The sequence below is a fragment of the Scyliorhinus torazame genome, chromosome 17, assembly GCF_047496885.1.
Source record: "Scyliorhinus torazame isolate Kashiwa2021f chromosome 17, sScyTor2.1, whole genome shotgun sequence".
NCBI classification, from domain to species: Eukaryota; Metazoa; Chordata; class Chondrichthyes; order Carcharhiniformes; family Scyliorhinidae; genus Scyliorhinus; species Scyliorhinus torazame.
In genome coordinates this window covers 155,414,218-155,436,363 of record NC_092723.1, presented here as the reverse complement: position 1 = coordinate 155,436,363, position 22,146 = coordinate 155,414,218, and the positions used below count along the sequence as shown (strand labels likewise).

Below are 22,146 nucleotides of genomic sequence, written 5' to 3'. Positions count from 1 at the left end.
TCCGCACCCCAATGCCAAAATTGCATTCGGCGACAGGGTGCAGAATCTGTTTTACCGCATGGAATCGTGACCGGCGCCGGTTCCATGGTTCTCCGCCCCCCGAAAAACGCCGGACTCCCCGAGTACGCCGCGCCATGTATCCACCGCCTGAGGCCATTGCCTGAGGCCCGCCCTGCTATTCTCCGTCCCCAACCGGCCAAATTCTCGACGCCGTGTTTCTAATGTGGTCCTGCAGTTTGGGAAACTCGCAAAGCGGCTGCGGACTCAGTCCGCGGCCGCCACAGTCTTGGGTGGGCCGATCGGAGGGCAGGGGCGGCCTCATTCGGGACTGGGGGCTATGTGTGCGGGTGGTCAGGGTTGGGCGAGCAGCCGGTGCGGGGCACTATTTCAGCGGTCCAGGTCCGCGGGCTGAGTCCGCCATGGAGCACGGCGCAGCCACTGGAGGCCACCGCCGTGCGCGGCCTCTGACCCGGAAGTACAGGGGTCCGTATCGGCAGCTGGAGCTGCGAGCTCCATGACAACTGCCTGTTGGCCCCCTGCAAGGCTGTGAATCTATGGCCTTTTGACACCAGTTTTCCTGCCATAAAAGACCATAGTTTTGCACGACGGCTTGGGGACATAGTCCCACAAACTGAGAATCCAGCCCCAAATGTTTAAGAGGGGATGCAGAAGGGATTAGATCTGTGTTGAAGTTTCTTCCCCAATATTTTTTCTAACTGTAACTATTGACTGAATAAATAGTAAAAACAGGTGAAAGTTAGGGACCAACAATGGCCCAAGTGCAGGTTTAATGTTGTCCACTAATCTGCTGAGAACAGTGTGGTATACAGTACGGGTGGACAGGTCCTGCAAGGGGCTGGTTTAGCACAGGGTTAAATCGCTGGCTTTGAAAGCAGACCAAGGCAGGCCAGCAGCACGGTTCAATTCCTGTACCAGTCTCTCCGAACAGGCGCCGGAATGTGTCGACTAGGGGCTTTTTGCAGTAACTTCATTTGAAGCCTACTTGTGACAATTTCATTTCATTTCATTTTAATCCAGAGGTTATGAGTCCAAATTCCATTATGGATAGTTATGAGACTGCATTTAATAAGTCTGGCAATTTGTGGTATAGAAGCTATTGAATTGTCACAAAATCCCAACTGGGGGAATGTGCACAGTCTAGTCAACATGTGATTGCAGTCCTACTCTACATGCTTGAGGTGACCACGTGACAGCCAACAAAGACTGGCAGCTGGGGCAGGGTAATAAATGTGACTTTGCCAGCATTGTCCAGCAGAGGGCTCCTGGAGCACAGCCATACCTGATGTAACTTGTGCAGAAATAGCTTTTGAAATAAAAGCAGAAACTGCTGCAAATATACAGCAAATGGAAAGACACAGAGTTAACATTTGGGATCAGTGCTCTTTTGTGAAAGAGATTTTTCACTCAATTTGATTGCGCAGTCCGGGGGGAGTCACATGTGCGGTCACGTTTTTGTGAGCTCTGACTCAGCTCATCTTTTAATCTGTTATTTCATCTTGGTACACATTTCATATTTGTCTTTTCTTGGGCTACTTGGCTTGTGCTATGTCCCTGGAAGTTCCTGTTTTTGCAATGAAGATCCGAGATAAAATGTGAATATCCATGTTGATTTGTGGCGGTCGGAGTGGGCGTGGGTGGGGCTCAGCTTTCAGCGGTTCAATTGCTGCTGATTGGGCTCTCGCCTTGGCGGTGTTGAGTGCATCGAATGGTGGCCGCCATCAAAGATGTTGTCGAATATGGTGTCTTTGTGGAAGATCTCGGCTCTGCGGTGCAGGTTGTCAGAGCTCACTTTCAGGAATTAAGGGGCATTTTTAAGAGAGTGATGGAGGTGCACGAGGAGGTGCGCTTTTTTTTGTGAGGGCCCGACTCTGTGTCGTTGAGATCTTGCTACATGGTGTGTTGTCTGTCCTGATAGGTTCGGGAGATGGGATGTGCTCCCGAGCCTGGTTCCTGCTGAGAGGCAAATTCCCGATTTAGCTTGAAAACTGCCTGCCATGCTTTGGTAATCTTGATTTGGGGGCGGGTTGCATTAGATTCGATGGAGCACACTGCCTTTGAGGCCAGGGGTCAGTTGGGCCCACCAACCAACTATGTTATCCTGTTCTCAATGCTTGACATGAGGGGTGCGTGATGGCTGAGCCGGTCAAGTCATTCCCCCGGCCGGGGCCTAAGCTGTGGACTGCCTGGGCACCAATGAGATGGCATGGTGGAAGTGACTGCCAAGGGTCAGGGCCTGAGGGGCCATGCCCATGAAAGGTGGTGTTTGAGGGGGCCACGGAAAGGTTGAATTGCGTCCATTGTTTCTGGTACAAGATCCGCTGAATGCTCTGTTTCTCATTCTTAGTTTAACAGCGAACCTGTTACATGACGAAGGAACAGCAGCCATTGCTTCAGCTATCCAAGAGAATCAAACCCTCACATCTCTGCAGTAAGTACATCGGTCTCTACTCCACTTGTTTGTATTTCGACCTCATTAGATCCCATCTATGCTGCACCACACTCTCTGCCCGATCCTAGTCACATGACTTTCCCATTCTTGACTCAGAGGCCAAAGCACACACACCGTCACCCCTCTGCTTCTGACCAGTGTTGAGCAACCAAGAAATGGGAGGAACATACACAGAAATTGCAAGCACTTAAACCATAACTATATTGAAGTTTAACATGAGACTGGAGGTCCCATTAATTGGTAGCACGAGTATGGTGTGTTAACAGACAGCAGGGTATGTGTTAATGGCAGTAAGAGTTTGGGCAGATTGTGTTCATGGTGAAGTGAGTGTTTTGACAGATTGAATGCGTGAATGGCAGAATGAGTGCAGAATGAGTGTGTTACTGGTAGTATGAGTGTTGAGTGAGTGACTAATGACACTGTGAGTGGTCAATGAATTAATCTTCACTATATATGTGGTCAATATGTGGTCAATATATGTGGTCAATATAATACAAAATAATGGATTTAAATTTGCATTTATTTTGAATATGAGGTCATATTTACACAAAAAAGATGGTAAAGTTGGAGACCAAATTCGGTGTCCCGCAGCCAATAATGGTTGTAAAGGTTTAAATAAGATCAATTTAAATTGTGACATTGAGTACATTATTGAAATAGCTGCAGAATATCGATATGAGAGGTGATGGCGCATTTGTCGTTTAATGTCTGTCCATGTTCTCTTTTACAGTCTTCAGTGGAACTTCATCAGTTCAGAAGCTGCAAAAGCTTTAGCTCAAGCACTACAGTCCAATCACAGCATCACCAGCCTCGAGTAAGTCTCTGTCTCCCTTGTGTGCTACCAGCTGAATTTTATTTATTGCGACACCTTCACTCTGACATTGAGGCCAGCAACTCACTTGTCAAAGGTGAACATTAAAATACACACCACAGGCCACCTCTCCAATTTCTAATCAACAACTAGCTGCCTTGGCCATAGAACCCTGCTGCATCTCAACCTATGTCAGTCCCTATGGTAAACCACTATTATATTGTACTTGCTGTTCTTACTTATGGTACTTACTGTTCTTATTGTATGTTACATGTCTGGGTTTGTCCCTGCTGGCTCCGCCCCTCGGGCTCAAGTATAACGGTAGCTAACCTCCAGCCCTGCCCTCATTCTGGGACCGGCTGCCAGCAGGTGTCTTTTAGCTGATTAAAGCCACAGTTTACTCTTCCGACTCTCGTCTGTTGTCATTGACGGTACATTTGTCCCTTTGCTGCTGAAAGCCTTTTCCATGTGTTAGTCACTTGCTGCAGTCCTTGGCTCTTTGTGTAGGGGTGGGCTGTGACAGGAAGTTAATGAGGATGAGGGGGTCCATGTGATGCGGGCACGGGAATAGTGACGTTTTGGCAGGTTCTGGCACCACTATAATCCGTCATTTATCCTGATTGCCGAGCACAGGTTTGCCTGATCCATGAATTAACATTTGATGTTATGTCCCTGGAAGACATCTGGATCAGTATTAGTGAGAATATGCCAAAAAACGGGAAGAAATCCGGTGATAAAAGGGCGCAGACGGATTCAGTGGGGGTCGAGCCGCCGTTTCAATATGGTGACTTGATCCTCAAAAGGAATCTGGATCCAGCAAACTCAGGTGCTCTGAGAGGCTGAAAATGATGACTGCCAACATTTTCCCAGTTATTGATGAGAGACTCGGCGTGCCGACAATCCAAGCTAAAGAAGCCACATTTGCGACGTTCAGGATTCCTTCCTCCATTTCATCAAGCCTTTTATTGTTATTCTGCATTAGAAATCCCCCACCTTGACTTTACTGTTTTCTCGACCCCTATCAGGGTCACACTAGAATTGATTATTTGTTTGTGCCGAGGACAATCCTACACCTGGTCTCCTCTTGTTCTATAGGGCAGTATTGTAATCTCACTAATCATGCTCCTCTTTTCCTGGAACTCTTGCCTGAGGGCTCCCCTCCCTCCAGTCTCGGTCATGGCAGTTTGATGCCTCCCTCCTTCGGGATAAATCCTTCATTACATATTTTAAGAAGGAGTTGAAGTTTTATTACTTGGTCAATTCACTTTCTGATGTCTCTCCTTCTATTTTGGGGGAGACCTGCAAGATCTAGGAGCTTGTTATTTCTTACAAGGCCAACAAAAGGCGTAGAATGCTGGAGAGCCAGTGTCAATTGGATGTCTGTTTGGCTGATGCTGAGGAGAGGTGTAGGAGGGCCCCTAACATGCAATTGTTGAAGGAGGTTAATGCAAAACGGGTAGCTCTCGGATCCTTAAAGACGCGGAAAGCTGAGAGAAGCTTATAATTTGCAAGGCAGAAACTGTATAAGATTGGGAATAAGCCGAGAAAGTACTTTGTCTGCCTGACAATCCCCTCTGGGTGACGTTCGGGGGGTAGGAGGCTAATGAAGGCAGAGATCCATGTGGCCTTTAGGGATTTCTATGCTAGGTTATATAGGTCAGATCAGTCTGGTGATGTGATGATAGACATGGAACATTTTTTCTCTTCCCTTGAATTCCCTGTGGCATCAAAGGATTAGCATTTGACCCTTAGTGCTGTTATCTCTAAAGACGAGGTGGGCTGTGGCTATTAGGGAGCTTCAACCGGGCAAGGCACCAGGGCTAGATGGTTTTGGGTGTGGGTTTTACCCAGTTTCAGGATCTGCTGATGGAACCATTGATGGTATGTACTGTCACTCTTTTGAGACAGGACTGTTGCCACCGACACATCGGGAGGCCACATCCCCCTGATTTTGAAGACAGGTAACGATCTGGAGGAATGTGCCTCTTATAGGCTAATCTCTCTGGCAAGGTGGTTGGAAGGTATCCTTCTGACGATTGTTCGGAAGGATCAGACTGGGTTTATTAAGGGCATGTTCTCCAGTAATAATGTTAGGAGGTTGTTGAATGTGATTCAGGCTTTCCAGAAGCAGCCTCTGGGTGGACTGGTGATCTCCTTGGATGTGGAGAAAGCCTTTAATCAGGTTGAGTGGAATGACACACGTGGAGATTTGGATTGGATGAGGCCTGTGTTAAGTGGATTGAGCCTGTGGTGGCTCTGCCCACAAATTATTTTGAGTTTGAGAATTTTGGGCTCAAGAGAGAGACCAGGCAGGTCTGCCCCCTATCCTCCTTGTTATTTCTGCTGCCCATAGAGCTATTGGAGGAGACATTAGGCGGGACCCCCTAATATCCGGGCTGGAGTGTGGGGATAGGAAGCACAAGACCACACTTTATTCGGACGATGTGCTGTTGTTTGTGTCGAAGCCGGATGTCTCAGTTCCCTTTATCATTAATGTGGTGGATGGATTTAATGCCTTCTCCAGTTATAAGATCGATTTTACAAAGTCAGAGGCAATGACACTGGGAGAGCTGAGAGGCAGACATCCTCCCCTTGCTGATTTTCCTGTTAGGCAGTTCCCAGGGATGTCAATGTTTTAGGCAATTGTATGGGGCCAATTTTCCTCAGTTGATTGTTTCTGTTAGGAGAGACTTGCCTCATTGGGAATCCCTACCGATATCTTGGCTGGGCAGGATTGCCTTGATTAAAATGAATGTGGTGCATAGATTGTTATACTTTCTACAAATGTTGCCAATTTTGCTGTCAGCAGCAGGAGATCTAAACTGACTTCTGCTCTCTCTCCCATCCAGAGCAGTCCTGACTTCCCACCGGGTCTTATGGACCATGGATTCGAAATAGGAGGGATAGAGGCATTTGTAAGCTGGGGGACATGTTCAGAGATGCTTCCTTGTCGTTCTTTGAGCAGCTATGTCAACAATGTGACAGTCCAAGACACTCCTTTTTTAATTATTTACAACCTAGAGACCTTTTCCTTAATAAGACAAACTTATGACTTGACTCCTTTATTTCCCCAGTGGAATAAATCCTGAATCCTATGGAGCCTAAGCAGTTAATCAGCAAGTTTTATGATACCTTATTTTCACGATCCTGCGTCAGTACATTGGGTACCCTGCAGTCTTGGGGAAAAAGACTTGGCAACTTAACATTGATGAGGAGACATGGAGTAGTATGTGGAATTATGCCAGTAAAGTTCTATTTTATTATTTTTTAAGGTACTGCAACACTTGCATATCATGCCTAGTCTTAGACATAGGTTTGATCCTGCGATTTCCCCATGTGCCTAAAATGTCTGGAAGTCGAGGGTGATTACATTCATTGCGTGTGAGCCTGTGTTAAGATTCAATCTTATTGATCTGGTGTAGTCAGACAGCTGGAGAAGATCTTTGACAGAACCTTAGAACTTAATTCTATGTTTTTAATTCTCAGCCTTCCAGATGGAAGAATTATTGATACTATATCCTGACTTTTGCGGCTCACAAAAATATCCTATGCTCCTGCAATAGTGACAAATATCCCTGAATTCAAAACTGACATAAATTAGTTATAGTTATATTCCTGTGGAATTCCTGACATCTGTAATCCGCTCTAAATCTGATGCATTCTGCAGAAGTATGGTACCCCTATCTTAAATTTATACGCTCCACCTTGCCTGGCTTGCTCCTGTTGGGTTTCCATGAATCATATTGTAAGCCTTAATCTTGCAATAAGTGAAGGTGTGCGGTCTGAACTGTTATCCTTTTGTACTTGTATGGCCTTATCCTCTTTTCCTCCTTAATCTGTTGTTAACCTATTATTGGATTGATACAGTATCAAAACTGGAATCACAAGCTCCTTAAATATACTATTCTAAATTTATCCTGTCTTGATTTGTTCCTATAATTCTTGTTCTGTACTGTACCCGTTTTGCATTGTTAATTATTTTCTTTTTATTCTTTGTTGCGATATTTGTTTAAAAAAAATGGGAAAATGATGTATTTTTAAAAATCATGAGGATGAGTATTTTAAATTTGAGCCAGTGTAGGTCAGTAAGGATGGGATGATGAGAGAGCGAGACACCAGGATTAGAATTACCAACTATGCCACTATAATCGCACTATTTACATTCCCACTGATGTTCTCAACACTGATTTTTGATCTGATTTTATTTCCAGCCTTCAGGAAAACAGTATTGGAGATGAAGGAATCATTGCTCTTTCAGCCGCACTCAAATGTAACTCGGTGCTGACCTCCTTGTAGTAAGTTGTTGTTATTCATTTACTTCAGTCATCCTGTAACAATGGGTTAAATTTAATTATCAAGCCCCATCTAAGCAAGAAAATTGTAGTGAAGAGGATTCTAGTGCACAGGGTACAGGGAACAACCTCAGAACCAGTGCAGAGACAGCCTTATAACAGTCATGCAATGCTTGTAGGAACTTTTTCAGAGACCAAATATTGAGCTGACTTTCGTGTGAGATATGTCTTTTCTTAATACGGCTCAGTTAACACAAAGACTCGTTGAGTTAGAAACTCTGGTTAAGACGGTTTTTGTTTTCCAAGCTTGGTCAATGTACGAGGCAGAGCGATTTGGGGCAGTTCAAATCAACTCTGCCTTACATCTCTTTTGATTTAGCAATTATACAATTTTCAAAAGTCAGTAGCCCACCCCGCTGGGCTAGGGTCAATCATTATTGCTATAGATTATATATATTCACCAATGTAATTTACTCTCAGGTAGTATGGAACTGTGTGATCAGCTCATGGACAGTTGGGAACTCATGCATGGTCTTCTGATGTTTCTCAGACCCCCTTATCTATTATCCTTGTTTCTTTGTACATACAATCCCCCATCTTAAACTTGTCCCTGACTGGAACCATTGTCCATATTCAAACGGCTGTCTGGGGAGTGCTGATAAGGAATGTTTCTGCTGAATAAGTTGCATCTGTATGTTTCTGTGTGAATCTGCCTTCCTAAAGAATGTGGTCAGGTTAGCTGGCTACGTCCCATTACGCCTCATGAACATTTCACTGTTAACAAAGATTTGTATGCTATATTACTGTTATGCTTTAAGGATACTCTTCTCTAAGAGTTTGAGTTGGAGAGAGGCCTGCAACACCAATGATGATCATAAAATCTGCACTTCCTCTGACCACAGCTCTCCACTTGGAGCACTGAATTTATCCCAATATCCCATCTCTACCGGCTATTGGCATGTGGATCTGTTGCAGGGAGTGGACAGTGGGGGACACTTCCTGGTTATGGAATAGATTAACATTTGAATTGGTTTCATGATCTAAATTCTTGTTAGGGCTCCCATACAAGAATCCCAACAATTACAATTTGTAAGACTGTGAGGGAAGACTACTAAACCACAGGAGTGATAACACTGACCAATAAGTATCTTTTATGTTAAAACAAACTTTAATTTAAACACAGAATCAATCACATTAGCAACACAGTAATAGCTTTCCAATTAACAGTTAAACAGATCTTAAATAAAGGGGGAAAAAACTATAATTCCCATCTACACCTGCCACTATATATTCCAATTAAGCAATCCAATACAGTTCAAATGCCACTTATAAATCAAGTTAACAATCAGGTTACTTGTTTATCTGTGCAGACCTTTGGAGAGATTGGCACTGCCAGGTTGTCAGCCCAGCCATATCCCTCACCACCCAGAGGATGCTTTCACATCTGAGACCCCGGTGTGGTCACCATGACTGTTTCTGAAAAACAGTAGTCATTCCCGCTGGCGCGACGCAATGCCGGTGGTGTGGGGGAGAGCATATGAACCTGGAAGCAATGGTGCAAAGCCATTTTGAATATTAAAATGTTCTGAGATTCTGTGGTCGCGAGCTAGACTCCTGGAAGGTATGTTGCCTCCTGGGTGCCAGGGCCAGGGATGTCTTGGATCGTGTCTTCAGGATCCTTAAGGGAGAGGGGGAGCAGCCAGAAGTTGTGGTGCACATTGGTACCAACGACGTAGGTAGGAAAAGGGGTGTGGAGGTAATAAATGAGTTTAGGGAGTTAGGCTGGAAGTTAAAAGCCAGGACAGACAGAGTTGTCATGTCTGGTTTGTTGCCGGTGCCACGTGATAACGAGGCTAGGAATAGGGAGAGAGTGCAGTTGAAAACGTGGCTGCAGGAATGGTGTAGGAGGGAGGGCTTCAGGTATTTGGATAATTGGAGTGCATTCTGGGGAAGGTGGACCTGTACAAGCAGGACGGGTTGCATCCGAACTAGAGGGGCACCAATATCCTGGGAGGGAGGTTTTCTAGTACTCTTCGGGAGGGTTTAAACTAATTTGGCAGGGGAATGGGAACCGGACTTGTTGTCCAGCAACTAAGGTAGCCGATGTTCAGGACGTCAAAGCATGTAGTGAGGCAGTGGGGAAGGTAACACTGACAAAGGAGAGTACTTGCAGGCACAGAGATGGGTTAAAGTGTGTATACTTCAACGCAAGAAGCATCAGGAATAAGGTGGGTGAACTTAAGGCATGGATTGGTACTTGGGACTACGATGTGGTGGCCATCACGGAAATTTGGATAGAAGAGGGGCAGAAATAGTTGTTGAGGTTCCTGGTTATAGATGTTTCAATAAGATTAGGGAGAGTGGTAAAAGAGGTGGGGGGGGGGGGTTGCATTGTTAATTAGAGATAGTATAACAGCTGCAGAAAGGCAGTTCGAGGAGGATCTGCCTACTGAGGTAGTATGGGTTGAAGTCAGAAATAGGAAAGGAGTTTTCTATTGGGAGTTGGGAGTTTTCTATTGGCCCCCCAATAGCAGCAGAGATGTGAAGGAACAGATTGGGAAACAGATTTTGGAAAGGTGCAGAAGTCACAGGGTAGTAGTCATGGGTCACTTCAACTTCCCAAATATTGAGTGGAAACTCTTTAGAACTAATAGTTTGGATGGGGTTGGTGTTTGTGCAGTGTCTCTAGGAAGCTTTTCTAACACAGTATGTAGATTGTCCGACCAGAGGGAGGCCATATTAGATTTAGTACTTGGTAATTAACCAGGGCAGTGATAGATTTGTTAGTGGGGGAGCATTTTGGAGAGAGTGACCACAATTCTGTGACTTTCACTTTAGTAAAGGAGAGGGATAGGTGCGTGCAACAGGGCAAGGTTTACAATTGGGGGAAGGGTAAATACGATGCTGTCAGACAAGAACTGAAGTGCATAAGTTGGGAACATAGGCTGTCAGGGAAGGACACAATTGAAATGTGGAACTTGTTCAAGGAACAGATACTACGTGTCCTTGATATGTATGTCTCTTTCAGGCAGGGAAGAGATGGTCGAGTGAGGGAACCATGGTTGACAAGAGAGGTTGAATGTCTTGTTAAGAGAAAGAAGGATACTTATGTAAGGCTGAGGAAACAAGGTTCAGACAGGGCACTGGAGGGATACAAGATTGCCAGGAGGGAACTGAAGAAAGGGATTAGGAGAGCTAAGAGAGGGCATGAAAAATCTTTGGCGGGTAGGATCAAGGAAAGCCCCAAGGCCTTTTACACATATGTGAGAAATATGAGAATGACTAGAGCGAGGGTGGGTCCGATCAAGGACAGTAGCGGGAGATTATGTATTGAGTCTGAAGAGATAGGAGAGGTCTTGAACGAGTACTTTTCTTCAGTATTTACAAATGAGAGGGGCCATATTGTTGGAGAGGACAGTGTGAAACAGATTGGTAAGCTCGAGGAGATACTTGTTAGGAAGGAAGATGTGTTGGGCATTTTGAAAAACTTGAGGATAGACAAGTCCCTCGGGCCTGACGGGATATATCCAAGGATTCTATGGGAAGCAAGAAATGAAATTGCAGAGCCGTTGGCAATGATCTTTTCGTCCTGTCAACAGGGGTGGTACCAGGGGATTGGAGAGTGGCGAATGTCGTGCCCCTGTTCAAAAAAGGGAATAGGGATAATCCTGGGAATTATAGGCCAGTTAGTCTTACTTCGGTGGTAGGCAAAGTAGTGGAAAGGGTACTGAGGGATAGGACTTCTGAGCATCTGGAAAGACACTGCTTGATTAGGGATAGTCAGCACGGATTTGTGAGGGGTAGGTCTTGCCTCACAAGTCTTATTGAATTCTTTGAGGAGGTGACCAAGCACGTGGATGAAGGTAAAGCAGTGGATGTAGTGTACATGGATTTTAGTAAGGCATTTGATAAGGTTTCCCATGGTAGGCTTATGCAGAAAGTAAGGAGGCATGGGTTAGTGGGAAATTTGGCCAGTTGGAGAACGAAAGCGCCAACCGATAGAAGTCAGAGAGTGGTGGTGGATGGCAAATATTCAGCCTGAAGCCCAGTTATCAGTGGTGTACCGCAGAGATCAGTTCTGGGTCCTCTGCTGTTTGTGATTTTCATTAATGACTTGGATGAGGGAGTTGAAGGGTGGGTCAGTAAATTTGCAGACGATACGAAGATTGGTGGAGTTGTGGATAGTGAGGAGGGCTGTTGTCGGCTGCAAAGAGACATAGATAGGATGCAGAGCTGGGCTGAGAAGTGGCAGATGGAGTTTAACCCTGAAAAGTGTGAGGTTGTCCATTTTGGAAGGACAAATATGAATGCGGAATACAGGGTTAACGGTAGAGTTCTTGGCAATGTGGAGGAGCAGAGAGATCTTGGGGTCTATGTCCATAGATCTTTGAAAGTTGGCACTCAATTGGATAGAGCTGTGAAGAAGGGCTATGGTGTGCTAGCGTTCATCAGCAGAGGGATTGAATTTAAGAGCCGTGAGGTGATGATGCAGCGGTACAAAACCTTGGTAAGGCCACATTTGGAGTACTGTGTGCAGTTCTGGTCGCCTCATTTTAGGAAGGATGTGGAAGCTTTGGAAAAGGTGCAAAGGAGATTTACCAGGATGTGGCCTGGAATGGAGAGTAGGTCTTACGAGGAAAGGTTGAGGGTGCTAGGCCTTTTCTCATTAGAACGGAGATGGATGAGGGGCGAATTGATAGAGGTTTATAAGATGATCAGGGGGATAGAAAGAGTAGACAGAGACTTCTTCCCTGGGTGGAACAAACATTACAAGGGGGCATAAATTTAAGGTGAATGGTGGAAGATATAGGGGGGATGTCAGAGATGGGTTATTTACCCAGAAAGTAGTGGGGGCATGGAATGCACTGCCTGTGGAAGTAGTTGAGTCGGAAACATTAGGGACCTTCAAGCGGGTGTTGGATCGGTACATGGATTACGGTAGAATGATGGGGTGTAGATTAATTTGTTCTTAATCTAGGACAAAAGTTCGGCACAACATCATGGGCCAAAGGGCCTGTTCTGTACTGTATTTTTCTATGTTCTATGTTCTATTTAAATGCATGGTAATCGGGCTATTACCCTCAAAGTGAGACCGCCCCAGCGCAAACCCTGCTTTGGCCCTCTCATGAGAGTTAGTAATCATATCGGAATTTGCATCCGCAGCGAATGGGCCCAGAAAATCGTCCCCATGATATTTCGTCACATAGTTTTGGACCTTGGAAAGTGCCAGTCAGCAAAGCGTGGTCAAGGACAACTCTTTGCACTGGCAGACCAGCAGGTTTCGGGCAGACCAAAGAGTGTCTTTAACTGATTTGATGGTTCTCCAGCTGTAATTGATATTTATCTCGGTGTGCACCCAGGGAACAGCCTGTACTGCTGCATCACAGAGCTGCTTGGGTTGAACCTCAGCAAAACCACTGCATCCCTTTCAAGACCGGCTTTGCAAAGGCACATTTCAGATGGAGGTGCACAATAGTCTCCCCACCACAGCCACCTTGAGGGCAACGTGTGGACTCTCGGCATGTGGGAAGGATCTAGGTGGGAGGACCTTTCTCATCACCAGCCATGCTACATCTTGATGATTGTTTGAAAGTTCTGTCAATGAGGCATTTTGCCAAATAATAATAATAATCTTTATTTTTGTCACAAGTAGGCTTACATTAACACTGCAATGAAGTTACTGTGAAAATCCTTTAGTCGCCACACTCCACGGTTCAACTACTTGGAGTGTAACATGGCTATGTGGCCAGACCCATCTTTCACAACAAAGGCACAGTTAGAACCTCAGCATGTAATGGATCTTGATGCTTGTGTATTGAGGGTCTATACATAGTTTAATGCAACTGCACGCAAAGGTGGCCACCAGGATGAGGGGAATGATGGACACATTTTTCCCTCTCTACTGTGAACACAGTCCATTTTCGACATCCAGATAAAGCAGAAGATGGCTCGGGTGTGAGGCACGATCAATTGAACAAAGACTAGAGTCGGATACAACTGAGGCTTTATTGCTCTAAGATGTGTGGCCTCCCACAGCAGCTGGCGAAATGGCTGCTGAATGGAGGACACGCATATTTATACTCCGCCTACTGGGCGGAGCCAGCAGGCAGGGACTACCGGCGAACCTGTAGTACAGGTCCTTCCTTACATCACCTAATATAGGTGCAACAGTGGTTTACCACATTCACCCCCTGTTAAAATTAAGTCTGGCAGGGGTGGTGGAGAACCATATACAGCAATGAATTTATATTTACAGTATTTGATCAGAAAAAAAAATGTCTTTTGAAGTCTGGTGCCATTTAGAGATTTAACCGGTCTGGTGCCTTGATGTTCCGCTGGGAGCGACGTGGCGGTGGCGGCGATGTCGATGCTGGCCTGATGTTCGGTGACTCCGGGAGCGTGCCAAAATCCTCTTCATCCTCGGACGTGGGCAGGGGTAGGACGCATGGTCCTGGTGGGGTTAATGCTGGGAGCGCCTGAGGAGGGGAGGGTGGCGCCGGGCCGGAGGGGTGTGTGTGCGTGGAACCGTCTGGTGCCAGGTCCCTGAGGGAGACAGTATCTTGGCGGCCGACGGTATACGCCACGTAGGCATACTGGGGGTTGGCATGGAGCAATTGCACCCTTTCCACCAACGGGTCCTCCTTGTGGAGGCAGACGTGCCTACAGAGCAGGACTGGTCCTGGAACTGCGAGCCAAGTGGGGAGCGACACCCCGGATGTGGACTTCCTGGGGAAGGCAAAAAGACGTCCATGGAGTGTGTTGTTAGTAGCTGTGCACAGCAGTGACCAAATGGAGCGTAGTGCATCAGGGAGGACCTCCTGCCAGCGAGAGGCTGGGAGGTTCCTGGACCATAGGGCCAGTTGGACGGCCCTCCATACCGTCCCGTTCTCCCTCTCTACCAGCTCGTTTCCCCGGGGGTTATAGCTAGTTGTCCTGCTGGAGATGATACCCCTGCTGAGCAGGAACTGACGCAGCTCGTCGCTCATGAATGAGGATCCTCTGTCACTGTGGATATAGGCGAGGAAACCGAACAGAGCAAAGATAGTGTTTAGGGCTTTGATGACGGTGGCAGACGTCATGTCGGGGCATTGGATGGCGAAGGGGAACCTGGAGTACTCATCGACCACACTGAGAATATACGTGTTTAGGTCGGTGGAGGGGAGGGGCCCTTTGAAATACACGCTGAGGCGTTCAAAGGGGCGGGAGGCCTTCACCAGGCGCGCACGGTCCGGCTGGTAGAAATGTGGCTTGCACTCCGTACAGGCCTGGTAGTCCCTGGTGATTGTCCGTACGTCCTCGACCGATTTGGGCAGGTTGCGGGCCTTTATGAAATGGTACAACCGTGTAACTCCCGGGTGACAAAGGCTGTCGTGCAGGGTCCAGAGTCAGTCTACTTTTGCGCTGGCACATGTACCTCGGGATAAGGCGTCTGGGGGCTCGTTGAGTTTGCCGGGGCGATACAAAATCTCGTAATTATAGGTGGAGAGCTCGATCCTCCACCGCAAGATTTTATCGTTTTTGATCTTGCCCCGCTGTGTGTTATTGAACATGAAGGCTAAGGACCGTTGGTCAGTGAGGAGAGTGAATCTCCTGCCGGCCAGGTAATGCCTCCAATGCCGCACAGCTTCAACGATAGCTTGGGCCTCTTTTTTGACGGATGAGTGCCGAATGTCTGAGGCATGAAGAGTGCGGGAAAAGAATGCCATGGGTCTGCCTGCCTGATTGAGGGTGGCGGTTAGGGCAACGTCCGATGCTTCGCTCTCTACTTGAAAGGCCAGTGTCTCGTCTACTGCGTGCATCCCGGCCTTGGCGATATCGGCTCTGATACGGGCAAAGGCCTGCTGTGCCTCGGCCGTCAGGGGAAAATGGGTGGTCTGAATCAGTGGGCGGGCCTTGTCCGCATAGTTTGGGACCCACTGGGCATAGTACGAGAAGAACCCCAGGCAGCATTTGAGGGCCTTGGGGCAGTGGGGGAGGGGAAGCTCGCACGCGGTCGGGATCGGGCCCCAGAACTCTGTTCTGGACCACATAGCCGAGTATGGCTAAGCGGGTCGTGCTAAACACGCAATTCTCCTTGTTGTAGGTGAGGTTGAGGAGAGTGGCGGTGTGGAGAAATTTGGCAAGGTTGGCATCGTGGTCCTGCTGGTCATGGCCGCAGATGGTGACATTGTCTAGGTATGGGAAGGTGGCCCGCAAACCGTACCGGTCGACCATTTGGTCCACCTCCCTTTGGAAGACCAAGACCCCGTTAGTGACGCCGAAGGGAACCCTGAGGAAGTGATAGAGACGACCGTCCGCATGACCTCTTCACCTCCGACGTCGAAAGCGGTGTATGGACTGTCTGATTTACGAATGGGGAGCTGGTGGTAGGCGGATTTGAGGTCTACCATTGAGAAGACCCGGTACTGTGCAATCTGATTGACCATATCAGATATGCGTGGGAGGGGATACGCATCGAGCTGCGTGTACCGATTGATGGTCTGGCTGTAGTCCACGACAATTCTCTGTTTCTCCCCAGTTTTACGAACTACCACTTGGGCTCACCAGGGGCTGTTGCTGGCCTCGATAATGCCCTCCCGAAGCAGCCGCTGGACCTCGGGCCTGATGAAGGTCCTGTCCTGGGTGCTGTACTGTCTGCTCCTGGTGACGACGGGTTTGCAATCCGGGGATATATTGGCGAAGAGGGAAGGCGGATCGACCTTTAGGGTCACGAGGCCGCACACAGTGAGGGGTGGTAGGGGCCCGCCGAATTTGAGGGTTAGGCTCTGGAGGTTACACTGAAAGTCCAGGCCGAGTAGTAGGGCAGCGCAGAGGTTAGGGAGAACGTAGAGGCGGAAGCCGCTGAATTCTACGTCCTGGACCGTGAGTGTGACCGTGCAGAACCCCCGGATCGCAACGGAATGGGATCCGGAGGCCAGGGAACTTCTTTGGTTGGTGGGGTGTACCGCGAAGGAGCAGTGCCTTACCGTATCCGGGTGTATGAAGCTTTCGGTGCTCCCGGAGTCCAGCAGGCAAGAGGTCACGTGGCCGTTGATTTTCACACTGGTCGATGCGGTGGCCAGGTTGTGCGGACGAGACTGGTCGATCGTCACTGACGTCGGATGATGGGGAGCCTAGGGGGCCCAGGTCCTGGAATGCTGTCGGTGTCCATGTCCCGTGGGGAGACAAGATGGGGGCGCCTGAAGATCCTGCGGGGCACAAAATGGCGGCATCCATGGGCTGCACGTGGACTGAGGCGGAGAAGATGGCGGCGCCCACTGGCCGCGCCGTGGCCCCGGGAGGTGAAGATGGCGGCGCCCACTGGCCGCGCCGTGGCCCCGGGAGGTGAAGATGGCGGCACCCACTGGCCGCGTGTGGCCCCGGGAGGTGAAGATGGCGGCGCCCACTGGCCGCGCGTGGTCCGGGGAGATGAAGATGGCGGCACCCATTGTGTGTAGGCTATGGAGGTGGGGGGCGATAGCGGCGCCTGCGCGGGCCTCGAACACTGTGGCGTAGTGCCCCTTTTTGCCGCAAGCCGTGCAAAGGGCAGCACGGGCCGGGCAGCGTTGGCGAGGGAGCTTCTGCTGACCGCAGAAGTAACATCGGGGACCCCCGGGGTGCGCGGGCTGGCGTGTGGCGCAGGCGTACTGGCTGGGTAAGGCCCCCGCTGGGGCGGCCATCTGTGGGGTCCACGAGGGGTGGGCCGCGCGGCTGGTGGAGTAGGCCTGAATGTTACGTGAGGCAACCGTCATGGAGAGCGCTAGCTTCTTTGTTTCAGCTAGGTCGAGCGTGGCCCCGTCTAACAGTCTTTGGCGTATGAAGTTCGACCCAATCCCCATTACAAACGCGCCCCGCATAAGAAAGTTGGAATGTTCCGTGGCCGTAACGGACTGACAGTCACAGTCCCGGATGAGTGGGATTAGGGCCCGCCAGAAGTCTTCTATGCATTCAGCAGGGAGTTGAGAGCGAGTGGCGAGTACGTGCCTGGCGAAGAGCGTGTTCGTTTTCTGTGCGTAGTTTTCTTTGAGAAGCGCCATGGCGTCGGCGCAGTTTGGGGCGTCCCGGATCAGCGGAAACACGTTGGAGCACAACCTTGAGTACAGGATCTGTATCTTCTGAGCCTCCGGAACAGGGGTGGTCGCTGAGTTGATGTACGCCTCGAAACAAGCTAGCCAGTGATTAAAGTCCTTTTTGGCGTTGCTTGATTGCAAATCCAGCTGCAGGCGATCAGGCTTGATTTGGAGATCCATCTTTTAGATGCAATTTAGAGCAATAAATTGATGCACGATCAATTGAACAAAGACTAGAGTTGGATACAACTGAGGCTTTATTGCTCTAAGATATGTGGCCTCCCACAGCAGCTGGCGAAATGGCTGCTGAATGGAGGACACGCATATTTATACTCCGCCAGCAGGCAGGGACTACCGGCGAACCTGTAGTACAGGTCCTACCTTACATCACCTAATACAGGTGCAACAGTGGTTTACCACAGGGTGATCACCAGGACAGCGGAATGAGGATTGGACCAGACCTGCACCACCTATAGCAACACAGAAAATGCCTTTTCCTGATGATCATGTTTTTACTCGTAATGGAGAGGAAGTGCTGCTCCCACTTTCCCAGTTCTTGTTTAACTATGGCTACTCATTTCTTTCAGCTTCTAGTGCACATCGTCCTCTGAACCATAGGCCTAGCCCTTCAGGCAGTCTGACTTGACGGTGAAGAGGACAAAGGATTGGTCAGCCCAGTTCCCAAAGAACATGGCCTTGCTCATGCTACGATTTACCTTGGCTCCTGAGGTCTGTTCAAATGTTTTCAGATGCTCATCGGTCTGCACACTGGCAATGGATCTGAGCAGAAGATGACAACAGTCCCCATGTACAAAGAGGCTTTAATCTGCATATGTCCACTATCTGGGATCATCACCTTCTTATGCCCAAATCCTTTCTGATGGAGTCATCAAAAGTTTTGATACAATATATGAACAGGGCAGGGGAGAGAGAACTGACTCCAGACTCCAAATCTCATCCAGTGATTGAAATTTCCCTACTGATGTTTGTGTAGAGCAGATTCCCTCACCAAACCCCATTTTGGAGAACATATCCATCATGTAGGTGTACGATATTCTTTCAAAGGCCTGGTCCAGATTGGTGACTGATGGAAATGAGGCTATGACAGGTGAGGACCTTGAGATAATTGTTATCACTAAGGAGATAGTGTTGGCAAGCTAATGGGGCTCCTGGCTCTGCTGGAATGCATCCCAGAGTGCTAAAAGAGATGGCTTGGGAAATTGAAAATGCACTAGTGATAATTTACCAAAATTCACTGAATTCACAAATTCTAGGCAGATTGGAAATTAGCAAACGTGACACCACTGTTTAAAAAAAGGAGGTAGGCAGAAAGCGGGTAATCATAGGCCAGTTAGCTTAACTTCGGTAGTAGGGAAGATGCTGGAATCTATCATCAAGAAAGAAATAGCGAGGCATCTGGATGGAAATTGTCCCATTGGGCAGACGCAGCATGAGTTCATAAAGGGCAGGTCGTACCTAACTAATTTAGTGGAATTTTTTGAGGATATTACCAGTGCAGTATATAACGGGTAGCCAATGGATGTGGTATATCTGGATTTCCAGAAAGCTTTTGACAAGGTGCCACACAAAAGGGTGCTGCATAAGATAAAGATGCATGGCATTAAGGGTAAAGTAGTAGCATGGATAGAGGATTGGTTAATTAATAGAAAGCAAAGAGTGGGATTAATGGGTGTTTCTCTGGTTGGCAATCAGTAGCTAGTGGTGTCCCTCAGGAATCAGTGTTGGGCCCACAATTGTTCACAATTTACATAGATGATTTGGAGTTGGGGACCAAGTGCAATGTGTCCAAGTTTGCAGACGACACTAAGATGAGTGGTAAAGCAAAAAATGCAGAGGATACCGGAAGTCTGCAGAGGGATTTGGATAGGTTAAGTGAATGGGCTAGGGTCTGGCAGATGGAATACAATGTTGACAAATGTGAGGTTATCCATTTTGGTAGGAATAACAGCAAAAGGGATTATTTAAATGATAGAATATTAAAACATGCTGCTGTGCAGAGATACCTGGGTGTGCTAGTGCACGAGTCACAAAAAGTTGGGTTACAGGTGCAACAGGTTGAGAAGGCAAATGGAGTTTTGTCCTTCATTGCTAGAGGTATGGAGTTTAAGACTAGGGAGGTTATGCTGCAATTGTATAAGGTGTTAGTGAGGCCACACCTGGAGTATTGTGTTCAGTTTTGGTCTCCTTACCTGATAAAGGACGTACTGGCGCTGGAGGGTGTGCAGAGGAGATTCACTAGGTTAATCCCAGAGCTGAAGAGGTTGGATTACGAGGAGAGGTTGAGTAGACTCGGACTGTACTCGTTGGAATTTAGAAGGATGAGGGGGAATCTTAAAGAAACATATAAAATTATTAAGGGAATAGATAGGATAGACGCGGGCAGGTTGTTTCCACTGGCGGGTGAAAGCAGAACTAGGGGGCATAGCTTCAAAATAAGGGGAAGTAGATTTAGGACTGAGTTTAGGAGGAACTTCTTCACCCAAAAGGTTGTGAATCTATGGAATTCCTTGCCCAGTGAAGCAGTTGAGGCTCCTTCATTAAATGTTTTTAAGATAAAGATAGATAGTTTTTTAAAGAATAAAGGGATTAAGGGTTATGGTGTTCAGGCCGGAAAGTGGAGCTGAGTCCACAAAAGATCAGCCATGATCTCATTGAATGGCGGAGCAGGCTCGAGGGGCCAGATGGCCTACTCCTGCTCCTAATTCTTATGAGGTAGGTGTCCAAACCTTGTCCCACACTTAGGCTCAGTGTACTCAGGGATATGACTGGCTATCAGAGATCTTCCTGCCAGGCACAGGCCACGACCACTACCATCTGGAAGGACGAGCTGCAGATACCTAGGAACCCCATCACCTGGAGATTCCCCTGCAGCTCACTCACCACCCTGACTTGGAAATATATTGGATTGGATTTTACTTATTGTTAGGTGTCCTTCGCTGTTGCTGGGGCAAAATCCTGGAATTCCCTCCCTAACAGCACAGTGGGTGTAATAATAATAATAATCTTTATTAGTATCACAAGTAGGCTTACATTAACACTGCAATTAAGTTACTGTGTAAATCCCCTAGTCGCCACAACACAGCGTCTGTTCGGGTATACTCAGGGAGAATTCAGAATGTCCAATTCACCTAACAAGCACGCCTTTCAGGACTTGTGGGACGAAGCCAGAGCACCCGGAGGAAACCCACGCAGACACACTGAGAACATGCAGACTCCGCACAGACAGTGACTCAAGCTGGGAATCGAACCCAGGTCTCTGGTGCTGTGAAGCAACAATGCTACCATGCCGCCCATAACTTACCTACGCCTCAGGGACTGCAGCGGTTCAAGAAGGAACCACCAGCTTCTGAAGGGCAACTAGGGATGGGAAATAAATGTTGGCCTAACCAGAGACGCTCACATCCCATAAATTAATTTTTTTAAAAAAAATCTGATCAGGGTGGACCACCAACACCAGAACAGATTTGATCTGATTGGCAATGACCTTGGGCAGAATTTGGTCGTCCACATTCAGCAGTGAAATTTCTAATTTCCTCCGTTTCCCACTTCTGCTTGTAGATGAGGGTGTTGATGCCTTTCCTCATGGATTCTGGAGGATGGAGAATTGTTCCTTTACCACCCACCTTCAGGGTCACCTTGACCTTCCTTTTGCTGGTGCAAATCCTGATGACATCCTTGACTTTGGTGCGGTTCCCAACCGTATCGATGTTCCTGGCAAGGCAGCTAAGCACATCCTAACAGGAACTTATGGGTTGTAGATATGCAACGTCGCCACCCGGTCCTGTTGTGAGAGCAGATTAAACAGCAGCCCCTTGATTTTTTACACCTCTATTAAATCTCCCCTCTGCTCAAAAGAGAACAGTTCGGCTTCTCCAATCTATCCACAGAATTTGATCCTTGGGGAAGGTGTGCGTTAGATCCAGACAGAGCGCTCACAAGGAAGGAGGTGGTGATGAAAGCTAACAAAGGTTATGATCACACAATAAACTACAATATACAACTCTATAGTGGATAGTGAAGAAGGTTATATAACGTTGCAACAGGATCTTGACCAATTGGGCCAGTGGGCCGATGAATGGCAGTTGGAGTTTAATTTGGATAAATGTGAGGTGATGTATTTTGGTCGATCAAATCAGGGCAGGACCGACTCAGTTAATGGTAGGGAGTTGGGGAGAGTTACAGAACAAGGAGATCTAGGGGTACAGGTTCATAGCACCTTGAAGGTGGAGTTGCAGGTGGACAGGGTGGTGAAGAAGGCATTCAGCATGCTGGGTTTTATTGGTCAGAATATTGAATACAGGAGTTGGGACATCTTGTTGATGTTGTAAAAGACATTGGTAAGAGCACACATGGAATACTGTGTTCAGTTCTGGTCACCCTATTATAGGAAGGATATTGTTAAACTAGAAAGTGTGCAGAAGAGATTTACGAGGATGCTACCAGGACATGATGGTCTGAGTTATAAGGAGAGGCTGGATAGGCTGGGACTCTTTTCCCTGGAGC

At 47.7% G+C, this 22,146-nt stretch overlaps 1 protein-coding gene across 6 annotated transcripts in view; it reads left to right on the top strand.

Annotated features, from left to right (window-relative positions):
- The window catches only part of nlrc3 (NLR family, CARD domain containing 3), a 117,341-nt gene that overhangs the window by 88,657 nt on the left and 6,538 nt on the right, over window positions 1-22,146 (top strand). For 5 of the 6 annotated variants that reach the window (XM_072481334.1, XM_072481331.1, XM_072481332.1 and 2 more), the window contains 3 exons: window positions 2,366-2,449; window positions 3,201-3,284; window positions 7,493-7,576. In XM_072481334.1, coding sequence (XP_072337435.1) covers window positions 2,366-2,449; window positions 3,201-3,284; window positions 7,493-7,576 — 252 coding nt within the window. Of the gene's footprint in view, window positions 1-2,365; window positions 2,450-3,200; window positions 3,285-7,492; window positions 7,578-22,146 lie in introns of those variants that run through there. The other variant, XM_072481337.1, reaches the window with a different exon arrangement.